Source organism: Larimichthys crocea, chromosome III (assembly GCF_000972845.2).
Source record: "Larimichthys crocea isolate SSNF chromosome III, L_crocea_2.0, whole genome shotgun sequence".
In the NCBI taxonomy this organism is placed as follows: Eukaryota; Metazoa; Chordata; class Actinopteri; family Sciaenidae; genus Larimichthys; species Larimichthys crocea.
This window is the reverse complement of record NC_040013.1, coordinates 1,595,751-1,620,477: the sequence shown is the minus strand read 5'-3', so window position 1 is coordinate 1,620,477 and position 24,727 is coordinate 1,595,751. Positions and strand designations below refer to the sequence as shown.

The window sequence follows — 24,727 nt, the reverse complement described above, 5'->3', positions numbered from 1 at the left end:
ACATTGACCTTGTTTCTGCACCCTGACCTTAAGAAACCTCTCAGGGCCCCAATTTCTGAAGCTTCAGCGGATTAATTGCGAGAGCTTTGTTTCCACGTTAAATTTGGTTGGATGGTGGAGGGGAGTACAAAGTCCATACATTATTTGTCCTGATCTCATAACATGAACTGGACCACCCATGCGTTTGCGTGCATGTGCAGTGTTTGTGAGCGGTCCAGTATCAAGGCTGAGCGAGAAGCCTCCTTGTCCCAGGGCCCTTCAGTAATGAGGCTGCAGGGAGATAAATCCTTATGAGACCTGACAGGGTGCCACATTCCTAGGCTGAGAGTCCTAGCAGCCCTCCACCCTCCAACACCACCCTCCACCCTCCTCCCCTCCATGAGCTCAGCTCTCTAGGGCTCTTCTTTATAGACTTCTGATGTCGTTCCCAGACCGAGCCTCATGCCCATTACAGTTCACTCATCTGCCTTTTCATTTGAATGCTGCCAACATCTCTTCTTTATTTTTGGCTGTTATAATAATTGCAGACGGTGCTTACTTGACAGCTCAGTGCAGTGTTTCTCAAACTGTGGTTTGGTGGTACTGAAATAAATGAATTAAACCTGATTAGCTTTGAGTTAAAATGTGACGTGAACTTGGAGAGTGGAGGTGAAACTGCAGAACAGGAGAAACACTTTAACAACAATTAAGCTCTGGTCAACAATAATCTGTAAAAAAAACAAAGAAAACAAAAAGTTTAAAGTACTTTTACTCTATAATTAACAATCTCTACTATAAAAATACTACTGTATTCTGTATGAATTCCCTTATAATGTTGTATAAATAAGCGTTTTGTCATAAAATATGTTACTAATCTCTTACAATATTTCACGTTTAAGGTTGGGGTAGATTTCATGATGAAAAGCAGCCAAACCAGGGCGGTCGGTAGCGTAGTGGGTTAAGCGGCCGCCCCGTGTGTGGAGGCTATAGTCCTCGCTGCAGCTGGCCCTGGTTCGAATCCCGCATCGGACGGCTAATTTACTGCGTGTCACTCCCTGTCTATCTTCAGCTGTACTATTCCATTTTAAATATTAGTGTTTTACTGTACAATTAACAGTCTCTAATATAAAATACTACTTAAGTAAATAAACATTTTAAAGTGTTTTACTGTGTACAGGAAAACACAGTTAGACTTAGCGGCATATTTTAGGGTTTTGATATTGCAGTTTTTCACAGACATTTGCCTTCTTTGTGAACTGTCTGTAGCTGAACAGGGCTGAGCCAAATATTTTACCGGTACACGACTTAAAAATGTATTTTTCAGTAAAAATTCCAGAGCAGACAGATAATTACCAGTATATTATCCCAGTGACAGTCCGATCGCGCCATGCTATTAAGGCTCTTATCAGAAATATGTTCCCCCGTACTCTCTTTTAAGAGCTGCGCTGTCAAGCTACCAAGTCAGACTCAGACGTAGGGTTTGATGAACTGTTTATGTCAGTAGAATTAGACTGTTGTTTGAAGTCAGCCTCCTGCTCTGCTCGCTCTTGGCAGGCTGGAAGCCGTCTGTGCGCTCGGTGCTAGTATTTCCACAGCCATTCCTAAAATGGAGAGGGTGGGCGGGCGGGTTGGGGGGGTAAGAGGATGAAATATTGGCCTGCACCGCTGAAGGCTGAGGCCCACTCTACTCTGTGCAGAAGAAGGGAAGGAAAGCACGCTAGAGTGAGAGCGAGGGAGTGAGGTGACTGAGTTCGTTCGCAGTGTTGGCAGCGAGCCACCGACTTGCCTGTGGGTGTCTGTAGCAGTGCCAGTGCATGTGTTCAGCCTCTCGTCTGGAAGGCCCCATTCGCCTCAGAGTTTATGTCAAAGCTCTCTCATTGTGTCGGCCCTCTCATCTTTGATTCAGGTTTTTTTGTCCTCAGCAGATCTTGTGACTGCCTTCAGACTTGTTTTTCGTCCTCCTCCTCTCTCTCTCTCTTTCTTTCTCTCTTTGGACTGGACGCCCATCAAAGCAGGGATGGCTTATCTCACCCTCTCTTTGTCTCGCTGCCTCCCACCCCTTTTTTTTTTTTGTTGCACATATGTGCATGCAATGTCAATAATCAGGACTTTCCCCTCATCTAGTATCACACCAGCAGCGAGCTCCACTCACGGACTTGAGCGCTTCCCTTTGTGTGGTCTGTTTATCCCACCGAAAGTCGAGAGCACACCGGTTTCTTGAAAATATTTGAAGCCACAGTTTAGACTAGTCTCCGGTCGGTGTGAGAATTTGAGCAGCGTCCTCTCCTGAGCCTCTTTTTACAGAGCTCCTCTGTTCCTTAAAGCCAGAGCCATGTTCAGCTGTTGGTAATAGAGCCCTGTGCGTAACTGAAATCAAGTGACACTTTGTGTTTGGGACAGTGGAGCAGGAAGGAAGGGTTAGATAGTGCCCCTCTTTGTACTCTTTACTTCCAAACCGGAGTCAGACAATGGAGACTGGGCACACTGGCACTCGACTGTAGGTTATACTGTGCCAGCGACGGAGGAGCCTTGTGCTGTTATCTGGTCTCAGGTTCATAAAAAGAGCTTGTTCTTATACAAACCCAATATGAGGAGCTATGGCTGATATTACAGTCTACAGACCACCACTCACTGCTAGTTTCACCAAATGTTATTTTTAGTTTCAGTGCAAACTGTTAAATTCAGACAGGATCAGTGAAACAATCAGAAAATAACTATCGATGCCGCGCTCGCTCGCTCGCTCTCATTCACCGCCTGTGTCACTCAACCACTGCTCAAATTAAACTTCCTCATGTTTCTATTTTTTTTTTAAACTCAGATTTAGAAGCTGCTTCATGAAATAAACAAAGTCCGAGCAGAAACGGGTCGAGTATCAGAGTTTGGACAGTCTCAGTTTCAGAGACGCTTCAGGCCGCCTGTGGAGCTTTGACCGGTCTGAGCGTCTGATTGGCTGCTGCAGTGAATGAATGAATGACGAATGAATGGACAAACCCGTGTCCGAATGTTAAAACAGACACAGATTTATTCCTAATAAAGAAGCAGACTCCTGATCCACACTTCTCTTTCTCGTAGTTCCCGTACAGTTTGTGCAAGCGTGACTACGTATCAGCCTGATATTAAAACAAAATGTTACAGGAAGTTCAAGACTTCAGTTTATTTATAATGTGAAAAGTATAATGTGTCTTAAAGTCCCACCACAGGGAGGTTGTGTACCATAGTTTGAAAATACCACAAGATAAACAGCACGACTCTTTAAATGTTAATTTGTTTTCCAGTAAAAGACAAAAAACGTAACAAACATAAAACCTACCAACACTCATTCACGGTCATCCAGAATTAAAAACCCCGTGGCCTCTTTTTTTCTCGTCTCGTCGTGTTGGTGGCTTTCCCATTCAGTTAACTAAATTGCAGCTCACCTCGAGCGCTTTTGCTATCTTGTCAAGATTTCGATCAGCGCCATGTCGAGAGGCCACATTTCTGCCACCGAAACACGTGAGACGAGACAGAGAAGAGAGAAACAGAGAGACAGAGCGAGGCGTCATTAGTCAGTGGCCTGTAGAATATGGCAGCAGTCCTAATTTCTTTTGTTGGCAGGAGTCACGGGGACGTGAGGACTTAAGTCCACCCACTATGACGAGAGGACGGTGCAGGGACGAGCTGATCCGTCTCAGATCATCAGACATGTTCCTCTTCTCTGCAGTTTGTTTCTACCGGTGTTAATGTCGTCACCCGTTTTTCAATTTATTCTTGTGTCAAAGTTCATTCTTAGTCACTTTTAGTCTTTGACAAATCAGTTTTGTTCGTCATATTTTAGTCTAAAAATTAGTCTAGTTTTAGTCAAACGTGAACACAGGGTGTTTTAGTCCAGTTTTAGTCAAAACATTTGAGTCTTTCTATTTATTTCAGGAATATTTTTGTTATTTATCATTGTGACTTTTTCTCTGCTTCAAAATAATGGAAATGGGGACCACACGTCCAGAGGATCTCAAACGTGTGGCCGTGATGTTGCTACAGTAAAAGAAGTGCTGGCACAAACACATGACAGCAGGACTGGATGCTGCTTTGTTTCTTATATAGTCGTCGAAAACAAGGAGGACGTTTTTGTTTAGTTTTTATTTCCTGCGTGACATTTTCGTCTCGTTTTTATTCGTCAACAAAAACAGTAACACAGTGGCACATTTTTCCTCAGTGTCTTTAGAACATTGTGTCGTCTCGTCTTCGTCAAGGGAGAAAGGCTCGTTGACGAACATACTTCATCTCGTCTGACGAAATTAACACTGATTTCTACTCGTTACCTCGATATAAACACCTCTTCCTTCAGTTTTTACAGAGGCAGCGTGTGTGTGTGTGTCCTCCAGCTCGGCGTACGCATCATTCTTGGTCAGTGTGTGACACACTTCTTGCAGATGAGACCACTTTAGTTTGCATAACGTCATCTAGAGTTCAGATCAATCGCCTCTCAAGGCCTACATGTCTGTCTGTCATTGACTTATTTATGGTGCCTCCATTAAACTGGAGGCGATGACACTGATATCCGGAGTGGACGGAGACGCTGGAGGTGCTAACCAGATCAGATCAAACTGTCTGAGTGATATAATGTCTTTTGCAGGTCTGAATCTGAGAGGTAACTCCAACAAGCTGTAAAACAGGTCTCACAGCTCGTGTTGTCTCTCTCTCTCTCTCTCTGCAGGTCGCTGGCTAAGAGAAACAGCCGATAATGCACGGCGGCATCTGCTCCGGAGCCACACCCACTTCCTGCTTGTAGAGGAAGCGGCTGTGCCAGCATGTCCTCTCATCCCCAGTCCGTGCCGTCGGGCCGGAGGACTGTGGACACACGGCACCTGCCGAACCCCGCCACGCTACCGCTGCAGCTGCAACGGGCGCACACGGTAAGCCACCACGTTTTTTTTATTTTGAGCTGAGAGCTGCTGCAGCTCTGACTCTGTGACTCGGTGGATATTTAGTAAACATTACTCTGAACCGCTGCACAGGGGCTGACCTCTGGGTTTTTCCAGCTGACACCTTCCCAGGTCACACTGTTGTGCACACAGAGCCGCTCCCTCGTTAGATGTTTGAGTTGAAAGTTCATGTTGTTGTCGTGGAGTCACGTTAAGGTCTTCCGTTATTTCCACCCACATCTCCTAATTATCCAGATTATGTTCCTCCATGTATCGCGGCCTCCGCCGGACGTGGAGGTTCACTCGGTGACCTCCGAAGGCTTTACCCCCCGCTGTGCACACAGCTGCACCTGTAGTTAATCCCACCGCTCGCTCCCTCTCATCATCACACTCAGGAGGAGATGAGAGTTGACAGGCTATGTCCCACAAGCCCTGATTGGCAGAGGTGCAAGTTTACAGTAGCTGCACTCGCGTGAGGAACGCGCAGAGAAATGAGAGCTGCAGAGAAAAGGAGGACGGCGGAGGACGGGAATGTAAAGATGTTTTTATCAGGGTCTCGAGTTGAAAGGATGAACGCGAGATATCTTGTTACCGCTGACAGCTTGTTGTTGTTTGTGTTCCAGGAAGTGGGATTGGTCGATTACCACCCTCATCATGCCAGGGACTACAGCACCCATCTGGCCCAGCCGCATCGCCGTCGACCTTCCTTACTGTCAGAGTTTCAGCCTGGGAATGAGAGGTAGGTGCACGGCGCTCATACAGACTAGACAAGAAAAACATCTGAAGGGGTATATAAAGCAAAGTTTTATCTGCAAACATCTTCCTCTGCTGAGGGCTGCAACCAACGATTGTTTTCATTAGCGATTAGTCTGTTGATCATTTTTGGGATCAATTGATTTGTGGTTTGGTCCGTAAAACGTTGATCACTGTCCAAGCTGACGTCCTAAAGTGTCTTGTTTTGTCCACAATCCAAATATATTAAGTTTACTGTCATCGAAGGTGAAACACACCAAGAAATGTTCACACTGAGGAGCTGGAATCAGAGAATATAATCGATTTATCAAGATTAATAATCGGTTAATCAACAACAGCTCTAGTTCGCTGTAAGTCGGTGTAAGAATAACGTACCGTTCACGTTAAATCGGTCGTATTGGCTCTTTAATGTCTTTGTCCTTGCCCAGTCCTGACGTGGACAAAGGGACAAAGCTCGCGCTCAGTGGACGCGTCACGTAGGCGTCCCTCCCCCAGTCTGATCCTTATGTAATTTATGTAATTGGCATCCTGTGTAATGTTAAATGGCTCTGCAGAGCCACAGCATTGTATGTACAGGACTTTCTCTCTGGAGACTTGTACCTACCGAAGGTGTTCATTATTTATATCGCCATGCTTTTTTGAGGATGAGTGCTCATGAATAATTAACATGCGTGCCATGAATTGTGCATGATGCACAGAGGATCAGAAGATAAGTCTCAGGACCGTTTTATTCTCCTCAGCTGATTGTCATGGAAGAAGCAAAGTGAACTTTGAAGAGAGAATTTATTTGACTAGAAATCGGCTGGAAACGAGGTGTCTCCCTGCTCGCCTGCCTGTCTTCAGCGAGTCCTCCGTGATTCATTCAGCCTCGTCTCTGTGATGCTGCACTCTCCTGGTCAGCGTTGTTAGCTCCTCCATCTTATTGTGGAGAGATCTTGCTTTCCCTGAGACAACAGACGGTTTGTACCGTCTTACAGGGTTACATTTTCTGCTTCCATTTGATCCACAAATGCCAAGAAAGGATGCACAGAGCAGACCTCTGAACAGATCCTTGGAAAGAGTATTTTTTTTCCAGCTTCAGGTAGTCTGATCTCCACCCTTCTACGTCCATGTTTGGACACAAAACAGACGGAGACTTGTGTCAAAAAAAGTCTTAAAAGTGTTCAGAGCTGCTGTGACTGTCCACCACCAACGCACCGCTGTAATAACATGAGAGTTGTTAGGCAACTGGAGTAAATATTCATATCTTATCTCGTTTGCAACTTCTTTTTTCAGAACTCCATCATCCATCATCATGAGACTCTGCAGCTCTGATAACTGGAAATGTTTCCACCTGACAGAAAAGAGTAAACGAGTAAACCTGCTCTTATCTGTTTATTCTCTTTTTTAAACATAGACCACGTCTCAGCATTTAGGGTCACTGTCCTGCTTTCTAATCCGCTCCCTGCTCTGAATATTTAGTTGAGATCACACTGTCAGGTTAACAGCAGCTCTGAGGTGTTGATAATCAGCTTGCCGGGCCTGCTGGGAATTCTCCCGGCGTTCCCGATGGTCCGTCCGGATCCGTTTTAGCCGATAGAAGATGGTAAGACAACGATCTGCATGTTGTGTCGGCGTCTTTAACCGTCAGTCGGCTGGGATTATGGTCGTTCGACGTAAAGCACGGAGCTGTTCTACTGTTGTACTCACCGGCCTCGACATCCTTCATTCAGTCATCGGTGAGACAGACGCCTTGTGCAGCTTTTCTCACAGCGTGACATTGAAGTCATTTTTCAGCAGATAAGGAGACTCTCAGCGAGCCGGCGTCTCTTTGTGGACACCGTCTGTGGGCGGGTGGAGATTGGGTTGAATATATCGGGCCTTCCTTTAGAGGACTTCCAGCTGAAGCCCTCATTCACAGGCTGAATGGTGCAATCCTTCAATTTACTCTCGGATGCAAACTTGTCCATAAGTCTCAGTGATTCTGCACACCATGTGTAAGCGCTAACACGGCCTCAGAAAAATGCCATTATCTCTTCTGCAGGATGATTTATCGAAGCTTTCTTTCATTGTTTTGGTCTGAGGACGAGGTGAAAATGTGCTGTTTAGTTAATGCTCCAAATTCCCCCTAATTACAGGTCAGAGAAGCACTCCGGGGTAATCACTGGTGAGCCACTGTGCGCTAGTTGTTTGTTTCAACCTCCTCTTTTTTTTTTACTCCAGGCAGTATCTCAGTCACTCCGCCTCTTCCCATCTGTCTGAGATCACCCCGGCTACTCGAGAGAGAGACAGAGAGAAAAAGGGAGTGAATACATTTTACAGCGAGCGCAACGAGACGGAGCGTTTCTTTTCTCAGGACTGAGAGCGGAGTGCAAACAGATCTGCTGCAGTGATGCAGAACGAGTGCAGAGCGCCTGAAGAGGCGTGTCGCGTTACTGTAACTGACGTTTGAATTCATTTTAATGACTTCACTGCTGAATCACTCAAAATTGGAGGATGCTGCATGTAAGAGTTGATTGTTTTTTTCCCACCTCTGTCTACGTTACGAGTTCCACGCTCTGGAACTTATCAGGCGGATTGATTGGAAATAGCTTTCATGGGCTGCCCTGGTAGCTCACCTGGTCGAGCATGCCCCCCCATATACAAAAGCTCAGGACTCGCCACGGGGCCCAGGGTTCGATTCCCACTTGTGTCCCTTTGCTAGATGTCATCCCCTCTTTTCCTTCCCGTCTCTCTCAGAAATAAATGTCAAAAAAAGGCCCCAAAACTCAAGTAAAAAGGCTGCATTTCATTTATTTATGTTGTGATGTTATTCATATTTAGATGTTCTTTGATGTTGCTGCAATGATTAGTTGATTAGTTTGTCAACTATTAAATAAACTGGCAACTTTTTACTAAGATTTAGAGTCTTAGGCTACATTCAGACAGGATCTGCTGTGACACAATCAGATTAACGACTTTGAGGCCTACGCTCGCTCACTCTCATTCACTGTCTGTGTCACTCAACCGCTGCTCTCTCAAACCATCGGACTCATTTCTATTGTTTCTATTTCGCAGCATAAATTTCAGTCAGACTCGGATTTAGAAGCTGCTTTAACTTTTTTTTATTTCTCTAAATTCCGACTTTATTGAGGCCGAAACAAACCAAATTAAACTTCTTCTTGTCAAGTGAATATCAGTAAAAAAAAATGTCTGCCTTATGTTTTTTGTCAGCTTTTAGTCAAGACCTTTTGGTCTTTATAAAGTAATGAACTAAAGGCAGCAGAATAAACTCTGATTAACCAGCTTTATCGAGGCGCTCGCTCACTCTCATTCACTGTCCATGTCACTTAACCACTGAAACAAACCTCTTTGTTTATGTCTCTTTGCCTGAACGTACTGTATCACTCCATATATTTATTAGTATTCTATTCGATGGATAATTGATTGATAATTTTCAGTCGTTTATTCAAAGAAAGAAATTCTCAGATTTCAGCTCCTCACGTGAATATTTTCTGCTTTCTTTGGTTCCCTGACAGTGAACTGAATATTTCTTGAGTTGTAGACAAAACAAGACATTTTTCACGGCGCCACGTTGACATTTTGGACCAAACGAGTCAATTAACTGAGGAAATGATTAATCACTAATGTAGCCAGAGGTGTCTTATGTCGGTCTGATGATTGTTGGAGCCTGTGATGCAGGTTTTTATCTTATCTTATCCAGCGTTCAGCGGTTGTAAATCTCTCTCCGCCTGTCGTTGTTTTTGGCCACAGAGTTTTTCGACTCCACCCTCCCCTCCCTCCTCTTCTGTGCACGTTGTCATTTTCATTCATCCCAGCTGTGGTGCACTTTATCCCGGCTTCTCTCGTCAGCCGTCACACAGCTGGGGAGCACCAGAGGAGATCGGCAGCTTTCAGCAACAACGCACTGCTTTCTGCGCACACGCATCTCCGAGCTCGGTGCAACCTGTGAGAAAGTAACGGAGCTCCAGAGGGGATGTTGTGTTGTGTAGCCTTCCCCTCCCCTCCTCTCCTTCCCCTCCTTCCCTCCACCTCTCCACACATCTCTTTCCCTCTCTCATCCTCCAGACAAATCCTCCCCGGGGATCAGATTATTCTGCACGCTCACAAGAGGGACAGGGAGAAAGAGAGAGGGGGAAGAGACGAGGGGGGTGGTGGGCTCGAGCTTGATGATGTGATTATGTAAGTGCCAACCCTCTATGGAGACGAGGAAGTGTGTGTGCGACTGAATGAATGAGAAAAATGTGTTCGGAGGGGGGAGAGTAGTCACACACCATCTGGGTATTAATTTAGTCCCCCTATTTTTCGAGTTTCTACAAACATCCAGGATGAATTGCTTTCCTCCGCGACACAGACGACGTCTAAACGTGCAGATTTTTTTATTAGTTATTCAGGTTGTTCAGTTTGGATATGTCTGAGGTCCACAACTGGTTGCCAGTTGATGAAGTTAAGGGCATGGCCTCTTGTAGTATCACTAATCCAGCGGTTCCCAACTGAAGACGATATTTTCACGGAGCGGCCTTCGAGGTCTGGGCCGATTAACATGAGGACATAAAATGATACGACCTGCAGTGCGAGACCGGAGCTTGTTTCTCTGTAACGAGCCGGTCCCATCGAGGAGTGATGGGAGACGATGTTGTTGTTCTTCCTCTGTCTCCTCCTTCCCATAGATGTTTGTTTTTTTTACTCATTTTTTTGCTTGTGGACACATTTTTTGGGGTAACTGGATTACTGAAAAATGTCTCCGGATGTATCTAGTCATTTTTCAAAATAAACTGAGACCAAGACCAAGTGGTTTAACCTCCATTGCTGGTAAATGAAGCCGATATGGAAGCTGCAGTTCCTCTAACGTCCACCTGAGGCTGGCTCCAGAAGTGAGTCAGTCTCCATAAGTCCCCATGTTCAAAACTTCACAGCAGAAATAAACATGTTTACAGCCTGGTACAAAAAACAGTTTTGGTCTCTGTAGCTAATTTCCCCGTTCATGACAACTGTACTGAGGGTGAATTTATATACAACTCACCTGTTCACATTATATTAAGGCTTAAAGTTATGCAGGGTTAAGAGCGGGGACGCTTTGATTGACAGGTGGGTGTCGTCACAGATGGTTAGTTTGAGCAGCCAGGCGTCATTCAGCCCGGCTCGGGTTCACCGATGATTCATGTCTTTGCTGTGTGGAGGTGAAGAAGCAGTACATCCATCATGGCGGCGACATATTTCTGGCTTTGAGATTCTTTACGCTGTCATTGGCTAAGACAGAGATCCGGTGGTACCGTGCCAAATTATCGCTGTTATGACGAGAGAACTGTGAATGTTCTTCATATGTACGGCCAAAAATCTGCCAATTTGGGGCGGAGACAAAACATCTGCCACACAGCAGCTGAGCCAAAGTTACATATTTAACTCCACTTTCTGTTTTGTTTTTATTTTTAAAGTTGGCTCTCAGGTTAACTGTCAGTTTTGCCACTTATCTCTGTAGAGTCCAAAACTGAGCTTCAGCACAGATTCAAGAAGAGAACCGGGCCGAGCTTGAAGACTCTGCCAATATTTGAAGACGTGAGAGTCGGGAATTTTAAATCTGCGTCTCAATTCTTCAGATTCTTGCTTCTGCAAGTCTTTAAAGGAGTTTTAAACGTGTAAGTGACACGACATATTCGTCCTCTATAAATCTGTGGCGCAGTCTGAGGATGGTCTCCGTCTTTTTTACGCCAGCGGCACCCTACGAGGCAGAGACATGCTCCGTGCTCTTTGGCACAGATAGAAACCACACACTAGGCCATTGTGGGTCCTGGACCAGCAATTATGGTTTGTGTTTTCCCTCTTCTCTTCAGAAGCCACTTCCATTCTGACGCCGGCAGCAAAAGTCACTGATGTTCTGACGTTCGCCTCCAGGGCCGACTTGAGAGCCATTTACAAGCGGGCTAATAAAATTTCTTAGATCGAAGTAGCTGGTGCAGTTAACGTTCGGAAGCTGTCATTCGACTACACACACACACACACACACACATATGCAGCAGATGATGCCCAGATCACATTACAGGATGGTGCTTCCCCCTCCTCCTCCTTAGTGTAGTTGTTAGCATTCCTGGCCCTCCAGATCAGCTCCAGCTTTGGGGTACAGTACAGGGAGCGCCACAGCTCGTACTCCGAGCGTAAACAAAGCACCTAGCGGTGCCTACAGAACCACACACACACATACACACACACACACACACACACACACACACACACACACACACACACACACACACACCATATGCTGCTATATTTGAAAGCATTAGATTGGTGGTGTTACAGTGAGTCACCGTTTCCAATGTTCTCGCTTCCCTTTCTTTCCACTTTCCATTACGGAGCGAGCGCATGTTCCCGTTTTACAGAAAGAAAATGGTCTTCAGCGATTACGATGATTCTGTTTGAACCAGCTGGCGTGTGTGTGTGTGTGTGTGTGTGTGTGTGTGTGTGTGTGTTGCACACAGCAGTACAGATTTAGGTCAGCCCGTTCTGAAGCTGTAACTGTCACCAAACGTGTCTCCGCGTGGTTAAACGTCGCCTGTATCGACTTTGAGGATTTGACGAGGCCGTCATGAAGCAGTGAGACGATCAATATCGACAACGCCTTCGCGTTATTTGACCTGGGACATCAGCCCAGCGTGTCACGCTTAATTTAATTATATCACGTCCATTGATTTAATTGATTAAGTCTCATTTTTGTGTTTTCTCCTGTCGAGGTCTGCTCTGGTCTCTCACACATTATATTCCAGAGTATTAAATAAAGTAAAGGACATACCAGTTCAGTGTTTCTCAAACTTTTTACACCATGTGCCACCTCAGAAAATATCAGGTATCATCACTGTGGACAGTTCACACAGGAGGCACATTCTTAACTAGAGTATTTATTTGTAGTATTTATAGTTTTTGATGCGTTCGTTTCACGGTCACATTTTGACGTATGCACGTGCTAAAATTAACGTGAACCCAACAAACAAAAATCACAAGAAACGCTCAAACGTATTTTATATTATCTTCCAGTGATCGCACAGTTTATATTCGTTCATTTATTTATTGTAACTTTGTTTGTGCTGCGACGTGTCGACCGTCCGGACAGCAGCGAGGAAACAAATCACGTTTGAGGAACTTCTCCGCTCGTGACCTCACGGTGCACTTTCGAGCGCTTCGTAAACACGCTCTAATTACAGAAACTTCCTCTTTCATAAGCGGCGTGTATTCTGTTTATAAATATCACCGACACGCATCACTGACAGACTGTCTGTGTACTCTTTTGTACGCCGTCATCTTTGGTAATCATTTGAATTTTTCCACAGTTTGAACACCGGTGTACTGGTTGTTTTTGTTTGTATTTTGCCGATTAATCAATTATTTAATTTAGTTATTATTAATTATCTTAAAAGCTCCCACACTTTGTTTTTGTCATGAATCTGCTCAAACATTCTGTTGTTCTATTATTTTGATGATCTAATGAGTTTCAGTTTTCGGCTCCTCGGACGAGAAGTTTTCTGGTTTCTTTCGTCCTCTGTGACGATGAACTGAATATTTTTGGGTCCTCCTGATAATTTGTGGACTAAACTAATCGAATAATCAACAAAACGAGATCAAGCAATAATGAAATGAATCGTTACTTGCAGCCACAGGTGTCTGATAAAAGTATCACATGGTTTTATCTTTGTATTTATTTTATCACTTTTACGTTTTAGATACTTTGTACACTGCTGTGTAGGTTAGTAACACAGTACTGTATCATATTTTTATTCATAAACACATCATATAACTACTAACTGAAGCTGTGGTCCAAGTATGTTGAAATTATTAAAGTTTTGCACTTGTGATTATCTTTCATCAGCTGTTACATCACAGGATGTGTATTAATAACTTCTTCCCGTAGAGCCCTATATTAATCACCGCTGTCTACGTGCGTTTGTGTTGCAGAGGACAAGAGCAGCATATCCGCTATGAGCACATCTACCTGCCGGAGCCCAGCGGCCAATCGGAGGTGGAGTACGCGGACATCAAGCGGCCTCGTTTGGACATGGGACCCGAGTCTCTGATGAGGCAGTCGTCCCACCGGCCACAGCTGCCTCTGGGAGGGGCCGAGGACATGGCGAAGGTCGGTAACGAACACGCAACAAGTACACGTATGAATACAGGCTCGATATAGTAATCAGTAATGTAGCAGAGCTTCAGATTCTGATTCATGAAGCATCTCCAGTCAAATATTCTGACTGTCTTCTTGAGATCTTTTGTCTTGTGATTAATCCCGGCAGCCTCCTTCAGAGGCACAAAGGATATTATTAGACGCACCGCGGTGGCGGCGGCGGCGTTTGGCAGCAGCCTTGGAAGGAGGCCGAGTGTTTGTTGTAGGAGATGGAGCTCTGCGAGCAGTAGCAGTGGGAAGACTGAGGCAGTTGTGAAACAGCAATTAATAAATAATGGAGCTGACCTAGATTTCAAAGAGAGCGAGGATGAAACTGTGAACTGCACATCAATACGACTCGGAGAGCGTAGAGCTGCTGATGGGGAGGTGTTCCTGACATTACACAGAGTGCTTCAAACTGCCAGGGGAGCCGAGGAACAGTAAATAGATCCTCCAATAACAGAGAGAGGGCACAGGAAAAAACACATCGACTCTTACGCTAGCAGGGAAATATTCAGGAATGCCAGCAATTCCTGTCAGAGCGCAGAGCGCCGTAAGCCTGTTATATAAGTCATGTCTGAGACGAGTGCAGCAAGCGATAGCGGGCAGGTGTAGATGGAAATGAGGCAAAGGGCGAGAGGAGGGAGGGACAAAGAGCAGCAAGAAAAAAGGGAGTATGCAGACAAAGCTGACGCTCATACGGTGACTCACACGGACCGAAGCACGGCGTCATTGATTCTGGTCTAAGGTCACGTCACCTCCAAACATTTCCGTGCATGTCAAACTTTCCTTTTATGGCTCAAAGAGCGAGCTCTGATATTTATACCGTGTGACCAGTATACCGCCTGCCTGACAGACAGACACGAGTTAGCCGAGCCTCCATCTCCATCATGACCGGGCTGAGCATAAGTTCCCGTCATCACCAGAGAAGACCCGGCCCGAGATTCAGAGACTGTTACCGACAATCCCAACACCATGAGCAGAGGTTAAAAAAGAATAAATAATAAAAGAAATTTAAAAAAACTGTATATTAAATAAAAAAAAAAATAAATGAATAAATAACTATTAAACACATTAAAATGTATCACTAGTTATATAAAATAGAATAAAAATAAAGCATAATAAAATACATAGACAACCAAAAATAAAGATTAAGTTATATAAACAAAGTAACCAGATAAATAAACGTGAAATTGTTGTAACAGATTAAATGTAGAAAAATAGTTCAATTTAAAAAACACACGTGGATCTCCTGCGCTCTTCTTCGACCCGGCTTCCCCCGACAGGTGTGAATTAATGTTTAAACATCGTTAATTAACTCCCAGTGAAGCCGGAGACAGAAAAATGTGTAAAGAACTGAAACTCGACCATAAATCTCTCCGGCTCGTGAACTCGTGACCTTCTGTTCAGCGATTAGGGACGACACACCGACAACAACGAGGACTCTGTGGCGCGTTTATGAACAGCAGCGACATCGTCACATGATGCTCAGATTATTATAATGATGATGTTGTGTGGAGGCCTGAGCTGCATTAGGTGAAGTTTGAATCATGGGGTTTTTATTTACACCTACTTAATTCCTCTCGTTTACTCACCTGATTATTGTCATGACGATGCACGTTTAGTCTGTGTTTTTGTCCATCAATATGCACAGAGCAGCTCGAGCTGACAGGACGTCAGACACATAAACGGCACAGAGAAGCTGTGGATTTTCAAAATAAAACTTCTGATCGTAGAAACTGTAAAACAATTCAGCATCTTTACACATTTAGAAGTGCATAAACCAAATCTGAGCAAGTGGAGGACGTACCAAAACAGTGTTTGTGCTAACTAGGGCTGCCACAAACGATTATTTTGATGGTCGACTAATCGGATCATACGTAAATTGACTGTCCCGGAGAGGGGCGGGTGTGCAGGCGCTGTAAAGCTCGTGGACGGAGCCGTGAGCCACCTTCGCCCCAGAGTCTTTCCATGCCGACCCAGAGCCGCCGTGGAGGAAATGTGCCCGGCAGAGGCCAGCCAGCGCCAGGGAGAGGTCCCACGAGGGGATCCTCCCGCACCGTGCGGCCGTCCCTGACCCGCCGAGTTGAATCCCCCGGGCAGACTTGCACGGAAGTTGCGGAAAAATCGCCTGACTGAATTCACGGGGATTCACTGAAGTTGCGTTGAAGTTGCAAATCGCAACATCGTGAATTCCTGGAGGGTCTGTGTTAGGGTATCATTTACGGTACAGTCAGGCCTGACGCCGATTACCACTACTGTGCATGTGTGTGTGACAGGAAGGCAGACGTGGCAGTGGAAGCTGCAGCCGCAGTTTCAAGAGAAAAGCAAAGTAAAAAAAACGATGCGACGACTACTAAATTGTCGACGATTTTGTTCGACGTAATCGTGACTAATCGACTAATCGTGGCAGCCCTAGTGGTAACTGTGGATAAATGTTTTTTTATTTGACCAAACCAGAGTTGGTGGTTGTTGGAACGATATGAACAAAGACTGTTTTGGTGAGTTTGTTTGTCGTTTGAAATGCGTTATGAAGGCGATAAAGCTGAAGTTAGTTCAAGAGAGAGACTTGAATTCAGGAGCTGAATAAATCACTTGTTGCCGGGCAGATGACGGATGGTTGGGAAATGTGTCATCACCTCTAGATTTTCCTTTAAAATCTCAGTCTTGTTTGGGTCCGACTGGTTTCAGACTGGTCTGCTTCTGTTGTTGTTGTCTGGGATACACACACGCGACACTTCGTGACTCAGTCACACAGGCTGGCGCTCGCTGACCAGACACGCCACAGCACCCAGAGGAAATTTAAAAAAACCCCGATGCATGCACAGCCGGACACATCATGCGGCGGTCTGTTCTAAATGTGAGCGGGGGGTTGTCGAGGGCGTGTAAGCTGTAAGCTGCTGCTCCGGGCCAAGAGCTTAGCTGCTGGCCCGTGACCTTTTCACACCATGTCACAGGTGTGGTAGCTGTTGATGTGGCGCTGCACTGTTGACAAGATCAGAGGACGGCGTGTAGGGCAGCACAAGACCAGAGAGGGAGAGCTCGGCAAACAACACTCTCTGATCGCTCACACACACTTCGCCATCCTTGAGCGTGCAGCAGAACAAAGCAGCAAGAATGAAACAAACATTGGCAGGTCAGGAGGGCGCTGCTGTTCTTCTCACTCAGATGTTTTAGACAAAGTCGAACCGTCCTCGGAGCTCTTTTTTTTTGTGACTAACAGGCTTCGACAAACGTGGGCTTCTTCATCTAGGACAGCCCCTCGACATCCCCCGGCACTGACATTTTCAATCACAGCAGGTCTACAGGGCTATAATGCAGTCTGTCCAGATTAGCCCACTTACATAACCTTCATTTCAGACGTTTAAAAATAAACGCAGAACAAAAAAAAACCCCGAGCACGATCACATACATGCAGAAGGTACGAGCGCACATACAGAACACATAAATCCTGCAGAACCAAGTGTTGTTACATAAAGACGAGCGTGTAACAGCAACTCCAGTTCAACGGTTTGGCTCGCGTGTGAACAGACGACTGAGGATTCACTTAAACTCACCTCAGCAGACTGTGTCTGAGCTTTGTTTTAGGCAGCTGCAGAGTGAGAGGTAACACCGGGAACAAAGCTGTAATCCGTCATCGTACAAATCGAAGTTGATTATAACGGACTTCGATAAATGAATCATGTAAACTGAAACAAAATTAGTTATTTGACCAGCGTTTAACGGCGTCATCTCGTTGTGCGCTCTTTGTTCTGATCCTTATAACCAACCCCTAACGTTTCCGTAACGTTTTGTGGATGCTGGCATTGTTTATTTTCTTTAATTTGTGGATTTTCTTGAAATCTTTCCTCTGAATCTGCTCGAGGGAAAGTTCTTAACTGAAGAGCGCTTTACATAATGAGAGGATGCGCTGACGGAGAAGTCCTCTGTTGTACTTGAAGATGATGAGCTGCACTGGATTTCCATTTTTCTGCTACAAAGCGTCTCCTGAATTTTAAACTACACTCATCCCTGAAAACATTTCAAACAAAGCGTGTTAAACAGCCAGCTGCTGACCTCATATTCATTAGTGTGGTCGAGTGACACTGAGACGTTACGTACACCGGCTTTCATCACCCAGAGGACTTAATTACCGGCGTGTGTTACCTTCTCGGAGGATACACACATCGTGTTTGGACCTTTTAGACCTCGCAGTCAGGACTGCAGCGCTCTCAGCAGGAGACGTGGTCGAGTCTTTCTGCTTACACTGACCTGCCACCTGTAATTAAATTCATCCAAACATGTTTCAGAATGTCGCTTCAGATTTTAATTAAATGAATTCATTGTGATATTCTTCATGTCTTCTACGTCTAACCATGCCTCTTCTCTCTCTGTCTTTGTGTTGATGTGCAGGAGCGTGGAAGCTCCATGGGGAAACTGGAGCCGATCTCCCCCGTAAGCCCGGTGCACATGGACCCGGACTTGGATCTGGTGCCGGCTCGCTTCTCCAAGGAGGAGCTGATCCAGAACATGGACCGCGTGGACCGGGAGATCACCATGGTGGAGCAGCAGATATGCAAGCTGCGCAAGAAACAGGTGTGTACGCTGCGATAACTTTGTGTTCTTTAAGTTTTCTTTGATTAGAAGATGAAGACGAGTTCTGGTTCTGTTTCACTTGTTGTTTTCGTGGCACCTCCAAAGAACTAAATGTGTGTCGGTGGAAGCGCTGGCAGCAGAAACTGATTTACAAATCCAAGTTTGTGTAGCTGCAGAAGAGACAAATAATGAGCCGATATCTGTTTTTTGTTTTTACATTCTTTCATTCACTTTGTTCATTTTGTTCTCGAGGATGGTGAGTACTGCTCACGACGCAGCTTTCTGTGCAGTTTATTTAGACGTGTTTATATCACTGACAGTATAAAGAATGGACAGCGTATCCGTGACGTCACCCTCAGGTTTCTACATCTGACGCTCACTACTTGACGTTTAATATCCAAGCAGCAACCTCTGGCTGTTACGGCTACAGCGTCCACGTCTTATGATTGAGGATGTCCGAATGAATCTGCTGTTTACACGAGCCCTTTAATAGTGGAAAATAAGCGTGCATGTGAACGTGGTCCCAGTTATTTTTATTTATTCTGTGCACAGCCTGTAAGAAGAGCCGTCACTCCATCTGCATTCTGCACATACTCTGACCAGGCAGGCATGCCCTCCTCAGAGCGCTGTGAGCTACCTTTTAAGACTTTATTCGTCATGCTTGTAGATGACTGAGTCGCTGCCAGCGCTCGCTGGCTCGCTCGCTGGCTGGCACCCTCGTTGAATTTTCTTCGTGGTGGTGGCGGCGGCTTCGTTTGGCTTGTTCGAGATGTTCATGTGTGGTTTTCCAGTGTGACTCTCACTGCCAGGCTTCAGCTGGCACCGGCGCTGTAAAGTGTGTTGTAATCATTCAACTTCTGTAGCCACCATTCTGTACGCACACTCCTCCTCCTCCTCCTCCTCCTCCGGGCGGCTGCATTCCCCTTTCTTTCCTCTGCTCCTCTCTCCTCTCCTCTGTTGGCTTTTTATTTGGGAGAAAAGTAGGTTAAAAATATATAAGGCTATAAATAACAGCGTCCCCCGGGGGAGGAGGAGGATTATGGTGGAGGTTTTGTGACTGCTAAACCGCTCACATCCCCAACACGGTCTCCATTTCTGGCCGCCTGCCATGTTTAGTAGAGAAGTTTATGCGTGGAGCTCGCTCTGTTCCACATGCAGTTATATCAGCACGCTGTAAAATATCGACCCTGATGAGCTCGATCAGAGACACGACCTGAACGATTTGTGCATCGCTCTTTGTCGACCCACGTGTGGTCCAACAACATTCGGTTAAATGAGTCATATTTTACAAGTCGTACCATATTTTATGTTCCCGATCCACTCAGAAACTTTCATTATTTTACAGCAATCTTTGGCTCTCCTGAGTATTTTTCCAGTTTTACCGACGACGTCACCGTCACCTCATAGATATATATTTGAGCGTTAACGGTAAATCGTCTCATCGAACACTGTGTAATTGTAACAAATGGTAAAGAAGCACACGTGATACGTTAAAGACTGTTTATTGTTAGTGTGTGTGTTCTGCCTGTGCACACGCACGGTGCAGAAAAAGGTTAATTACTGCAAAATGTTACTAATTGAACCGAGTTTTAAAAAACGTTAAGCGCTGTCTGTGTCCTCCTGTGGTGTCACGTTTAAAGAGTGGGAAGAGTTTAGCTGATGGTGTGAATATGTCTGTTTATTTCTGGGTGGATGTAAACAGGTTTTATTGTGTGATTTATGTAAATGTTGAAGAAAACCTTCACGTGACTGGTGAGTTGTTTATTTAATGATTTAATTGCTTTAATTAAATTGCAAAAGGATCCAAACTAAAACAGGAAAACTTGAATGACTGAGCGGCTCGAGCTCCTCTCGTGTGTTTATCATGGAGATTTCTTTTCTTTCTGTTTTTTTTTTGCAGTCGGGCTGAAGCATTAAAACATCTGGACTAATTAAGAGCACGGTAAAACTTTATTTAAAGAGTTCTGGCAGGCTCAGTGGATTGGTGTGGCGGCGGGGGGAGGTTCGGGTTTAGGTTACCGCCGGCCTGTGTCATGTCAGCTGAGCTCAGGACGTCTGGTTTATTTAGTTTTTACTCTGTGGCGGGTTTGGAAAGAGAAGGAGGGGTCTCTATGGGAATGTCTGTGATCCCCTCACCAGACCAGATGCTTATCCAGGACTATCATGGCACATGATGATTCATGTTCATCCTCTGGAGGCCGCCCATCCCCTCTGTACGAAGCCCCCGACAGGAGAGGAGGAGGAGGTTTAACAGTAGATCAGCTATAGCGACACTTGGCCTCCTCGACCTGCAGTTACAGCTGAATACACTCAGAGTGTGTGTTTGTGAGTGTGAGTGTGTGTGTGTGTGTGTGAGCGTTTAGCCCAGACAACATGGAAACTGTATCCAAACATTTTCAGCCAAATTATGATGTCAAAGATTAAATTTTTACTGTTACAGTGTTTTTATGTTCTCCTGACAACAAAACAAGAAAAAAGGAATGTAGAATCAGATGTTAAATAAATCATGTTTTAGTCAAACGTCGACATTTTTAGTCTTTAAAATAAGTAACTAGAGGCAGCAAAATTAACCAGAATGATACATTTCTTTAATTTCCAAACCTTGTTTTCTTTGTCTGTGTTTTAAATTCAGGTGAAGTCCAGATACTTCTCATCACATATCATCGTTCTAGTCAAACATAACATGCATGGTTTGGATTATTTCGCTGATTATCGACTTTATCAAGGCCGGTGCTCGCTCACTCTCATTCACTGTCTGTGTCACTCAACCACCACCAGACACACAAACCAAATTAAACTTCTTCATGTTTCTGTTTTCGACACTATTTTCCTACATGACCAGCAGTGAACTAACCATCATTATCAATTAACTTGTTGATTATAGTCTGATTAATTGTTTGAAAATAGTGAAAAAATGTTTCCCATCAAAACATCTCAAACACATTACTTCAAAACATTTTGAGCTGAAATCAGAGAATTTGGACAGTTTTTCTTTAAAAAAATGCCTCAAAACAATTAATCGATTACTGAAATATTTGGTGGCGGTTTATTTATAACGTAACTCAAATGAGCAAGTGTGGTGTTGGTGGAGGAGAAGTTGGAGTAAGACCACATTCAGACAAGATCAGTCTGTTGATGTTGAACTTAACTGCTGTGAAACAATCAGGAAATAACTTTTTATTTCGAGGCGGCACTCGCTCGCTCTCATTCACTGTCTGTCACTCAACCACTGCTCCCTCAAACCAGATTCTTCAAGTTTCTATTTTGCAGCCTAAATTTCAGTCAGACTCGGATTTAGAAATGCGGCTTCATGAAATGAACAAAGTCAGAACACGCCTCAGTTTCAGAGACAGACTGCGGAGGTTTGACCAGTCTCAGTGTCCGATTGGCGGCCGCAGCGTGGCGTCAAGTTGAATCCGGCGGGTCGTTATTTGGCGCACAAAGCACACAACACACCACTTAAATTTATCAAACAAAACCCTGTGTTTTTAGGGTTTTGCTCCTATGATGAATTAGAGCTGCACGGTACCCACGGTGCCAAATCGTAACGGTTCCTACTTCACTAGAATTTCTCCAGGACAGTCCTACCGTGGATTACGATACTACCGGTGCCAGTTTCAGTCTCTGCTCTCCTCCCGGCTTCTCACTGCATGCTACTCCATGTAAACAAACCAACATGGCAACTACCGCAACCGAACTACACCGCTGCTGAATGATTGGCTGTTTGCCTGTTACTGGTGACGTCCGGGGATATGATAGGCTGGGTCCGCACGCTGGGTCCGCCCGTCTGTTAGCTGATTGGCTGTTCGTGTGTTTCTAACTCCATGAAGACAGCTCCGCTTCAAAACTAACAACAAGCTAAAGTTCTGTCTCGCCCAGACGTGCACGGCTTACAGTCACAAACACGAGACAACGGGCCCGAGCGCCGAGTCTGCCGCGGCGTCGTCGTCAGTGGCAACACTAATTTGTTTCAGTCTAATTCTACTTCACCAGTATTATGTTTATCATGCACCAAACAACATTATGAGTCATTAATAAGTGTTTATAACTTGTACAAATACATCGCAGTTCATAAAAATAATGAAAATAGGCCACAGTATCACGATAATACCCAGAACTTTGTCTGGTACAGTATCGTGGTTACTCAATGATGAGTGCAGCTTCCCCTCCTTTACGTCTGCATGTGTCTTGATACATAAACGTTTGAATCATCGCAGCTGGGGGAAGTGGCGACTCCCACATGCTGTACATTGTTGTAGTGAGGCGTGGGAGTATTAATGATCCTCTTGAACGCTTCCTGGTTGCATATACAGTCAGTTTTTTTAAATATCGGACGTGAGGACAGACTTCTCTTCTTCAGGGGAAGATGAACGGACAGAGAAGCTCTGACTGAACTCTGCGTGATCGGCAGTGAAACATAAAGATCGATGCCTCCCTCCTAGTTTCTCTCTCTCTCTCTGTCTCCCACATTCCTCTTTCGCTTCGTGCGTCTCTGTGGTTTTTTATTTTACAATACTTCCTAAAAATTCACCGGTTGTGGAGAACAACCTCCGAGCAAAGCTTGGTTACATGCCAGCGTGACTCGTAAGTTAGAGGAACTGTTTTCCGGAGCGAGTCTGGTGTTCATTTCCCACATTCGCCTCTTTGTTTGCTCTCGTCTGTCTCTCTCTCTCTCCCTCGTTGGATGTTCCAGCCACACAGCAGGCATTGGCTTTGTTTACAGGCTGTTGTAGTAACTCTTTGATTAACTAGGCCCCGGGGAGTTAATAGCTATTACAGCTAATAGGACAGTTAGTCTCATCCCTGCTGGAGAGCTTCAGGAGGGGAGGGACGCTTCATCGCTTCATCCTAACACACACTCTCTAACCTCGCAACAGGAACTGGTGAGCCACAGGTCTTCCTGGAAGATCACGGCCCCTTTTTGGATTTGTTAAGTGTTAACTGTGTGTGTGTGTGTGTGTGTGTGTGTGTGTGTGTGTGTGTTACAGCAACAACTGGAGGAGGAGGCTGCAAAGCCTCATGAGCCAGAGCGGCCCATCTCACCGCCACCCAGCGAGGCCAAGCACCGCAGCCTGGTGCAGATCATCTACGACGAGAACAGGGTCAGTAACACACACACACACACACACACACACACACACACACACCGTGTTTTCGTTACCACACTTGAACGTTGCAGTCAGAGAGCTGGGTGCTTTCCTCTCCTCGTTCATGTTGAAGCCTGAATGTTCCCATCGCTGCGATGTTGATATGTTTTCAGTGCAGTGAGTCACCCGTGGGTGGTCCGACAACGTTTGTGTAGTTTGTTATATGGATGTTTCACATTAATTAGAATATTACAGGAGTTATGAAAGTGAAATTAAAGGTTCACATCGAGCCCCGTTCATCGCTCTCATCCTCCAACTACACCGAGACCTGAGCTCAAATTTTAACGTTTCTTTGCTTTGCCAGTAAGAATACGGAGCCGGTCGGTTGGATTTGGATTGCAGTTGTTGAAAACAGTGTTTGTATTTAGCATAATTCACGCTCGCATCAATGCTGCCTTGGTCGTCTCTCCATAGTTTGCCTCTCAGTTCACCTCCCGGCTGCTCGGGCAGGTGACAAAGGTGATCACGTGAGGCCAAACTGATCGCTCTCTGACGAGCAGCTCGGCTTTTAAAATGCTGTTTTTCAAAAACGGCGTCACGGACATGTTTCTGCTGCACCCGGTGTGTCCTCGTCCTCACACGGTGATGGAGACGGTGTCTGTAAGGTAAACCAGATTACCCAGCAGGAACACAGCAGAAACCCCACGGTGTGTTTGTCATTACATCTGTGGATTACACTTGTCGTGTGTGTGCGTGTGCGTGAGCCAAACACTGCAGCTTCATTCACCTCGCTCGAACATGGAGGGTGCCACAAAGTATTCATCTCCCGCCTGATCCTCCCACTCCTCTGAGCCTGACAGAATGAGCTACCAAAGGTCAACACAGCAAGCACGATGAATCACAGAGAGAGAGAGAGAGTGACATACCTTTGTCTACCTCTATCACATGAAGCGTTAACTGCAGCAGAGCTCTGTGCAGACATGACGGGCGATTCTCGGCGCTCTCAGTCCCCCTGGTGGTCAAACACAAACACACTTCTCTCTTTTTTTATTGGGTTTAAAGCAGAGAGCTCGCCCCCCGTGAGAAACAGTAATGTTCAGAAGAAAACGCCCAACAGCTGATGAGACAAATCATTTCAGACGAATATAAAGAAAGAAAGCGTCCACCCTCCCTCCTTCATACCTGCACTGATGTTCCCAGCGGAGACAGTACAGGGAGTGTCCTCCACGACTTTGACCCTTCACTCAATCACAAACACTTCTACGCAACAACACCAGCGGCAGCAGCATGGATTGCTCAACACTCCT

The 24,727-nt window shown here is 45.3% G+C and overlaps 1 protein-coding gene across 7 annotated transcripts in view; it reads left to right on the top strand.

Annotated features, from left to right (window-relative positions):
* Positions 1-24,727, top strand: part of ncor2 (nuclear receptor corepressor 2) — an 82,725-nt gene that overhangs the window by 15,594 nt on the left and 42,404 nt on the right. For all 7 annotated transcript variants that reach the window (XM_027277590.1, XM_027277591.1, XM_027277595.1 and 4 more), the window contains exons 2-6: positions 4,670-4,868; positions 5,501-5,616; positions 13,554-13,731; positions 18,151-18,333; positions 23,322-23,435. In XM_027277590.1, the coding sequence (XP_027133391.1) occupies positions 4,764-4,868; positions 5,501-5,616; positions 13,554-13,731; positions 18,151-18,333; positions 23,322-23,435 (696 nt within the window). In that variant the 5' untranslated portion in view covers positions 4,670-4,763. The remainder of the gene's footprint in view (positions 1-4,669; positions 4,869-5,500; positions 5,617-13,553; positions 13,732-18,150; positions 18,334-23,321; positions 23,436-24,727) is intronic.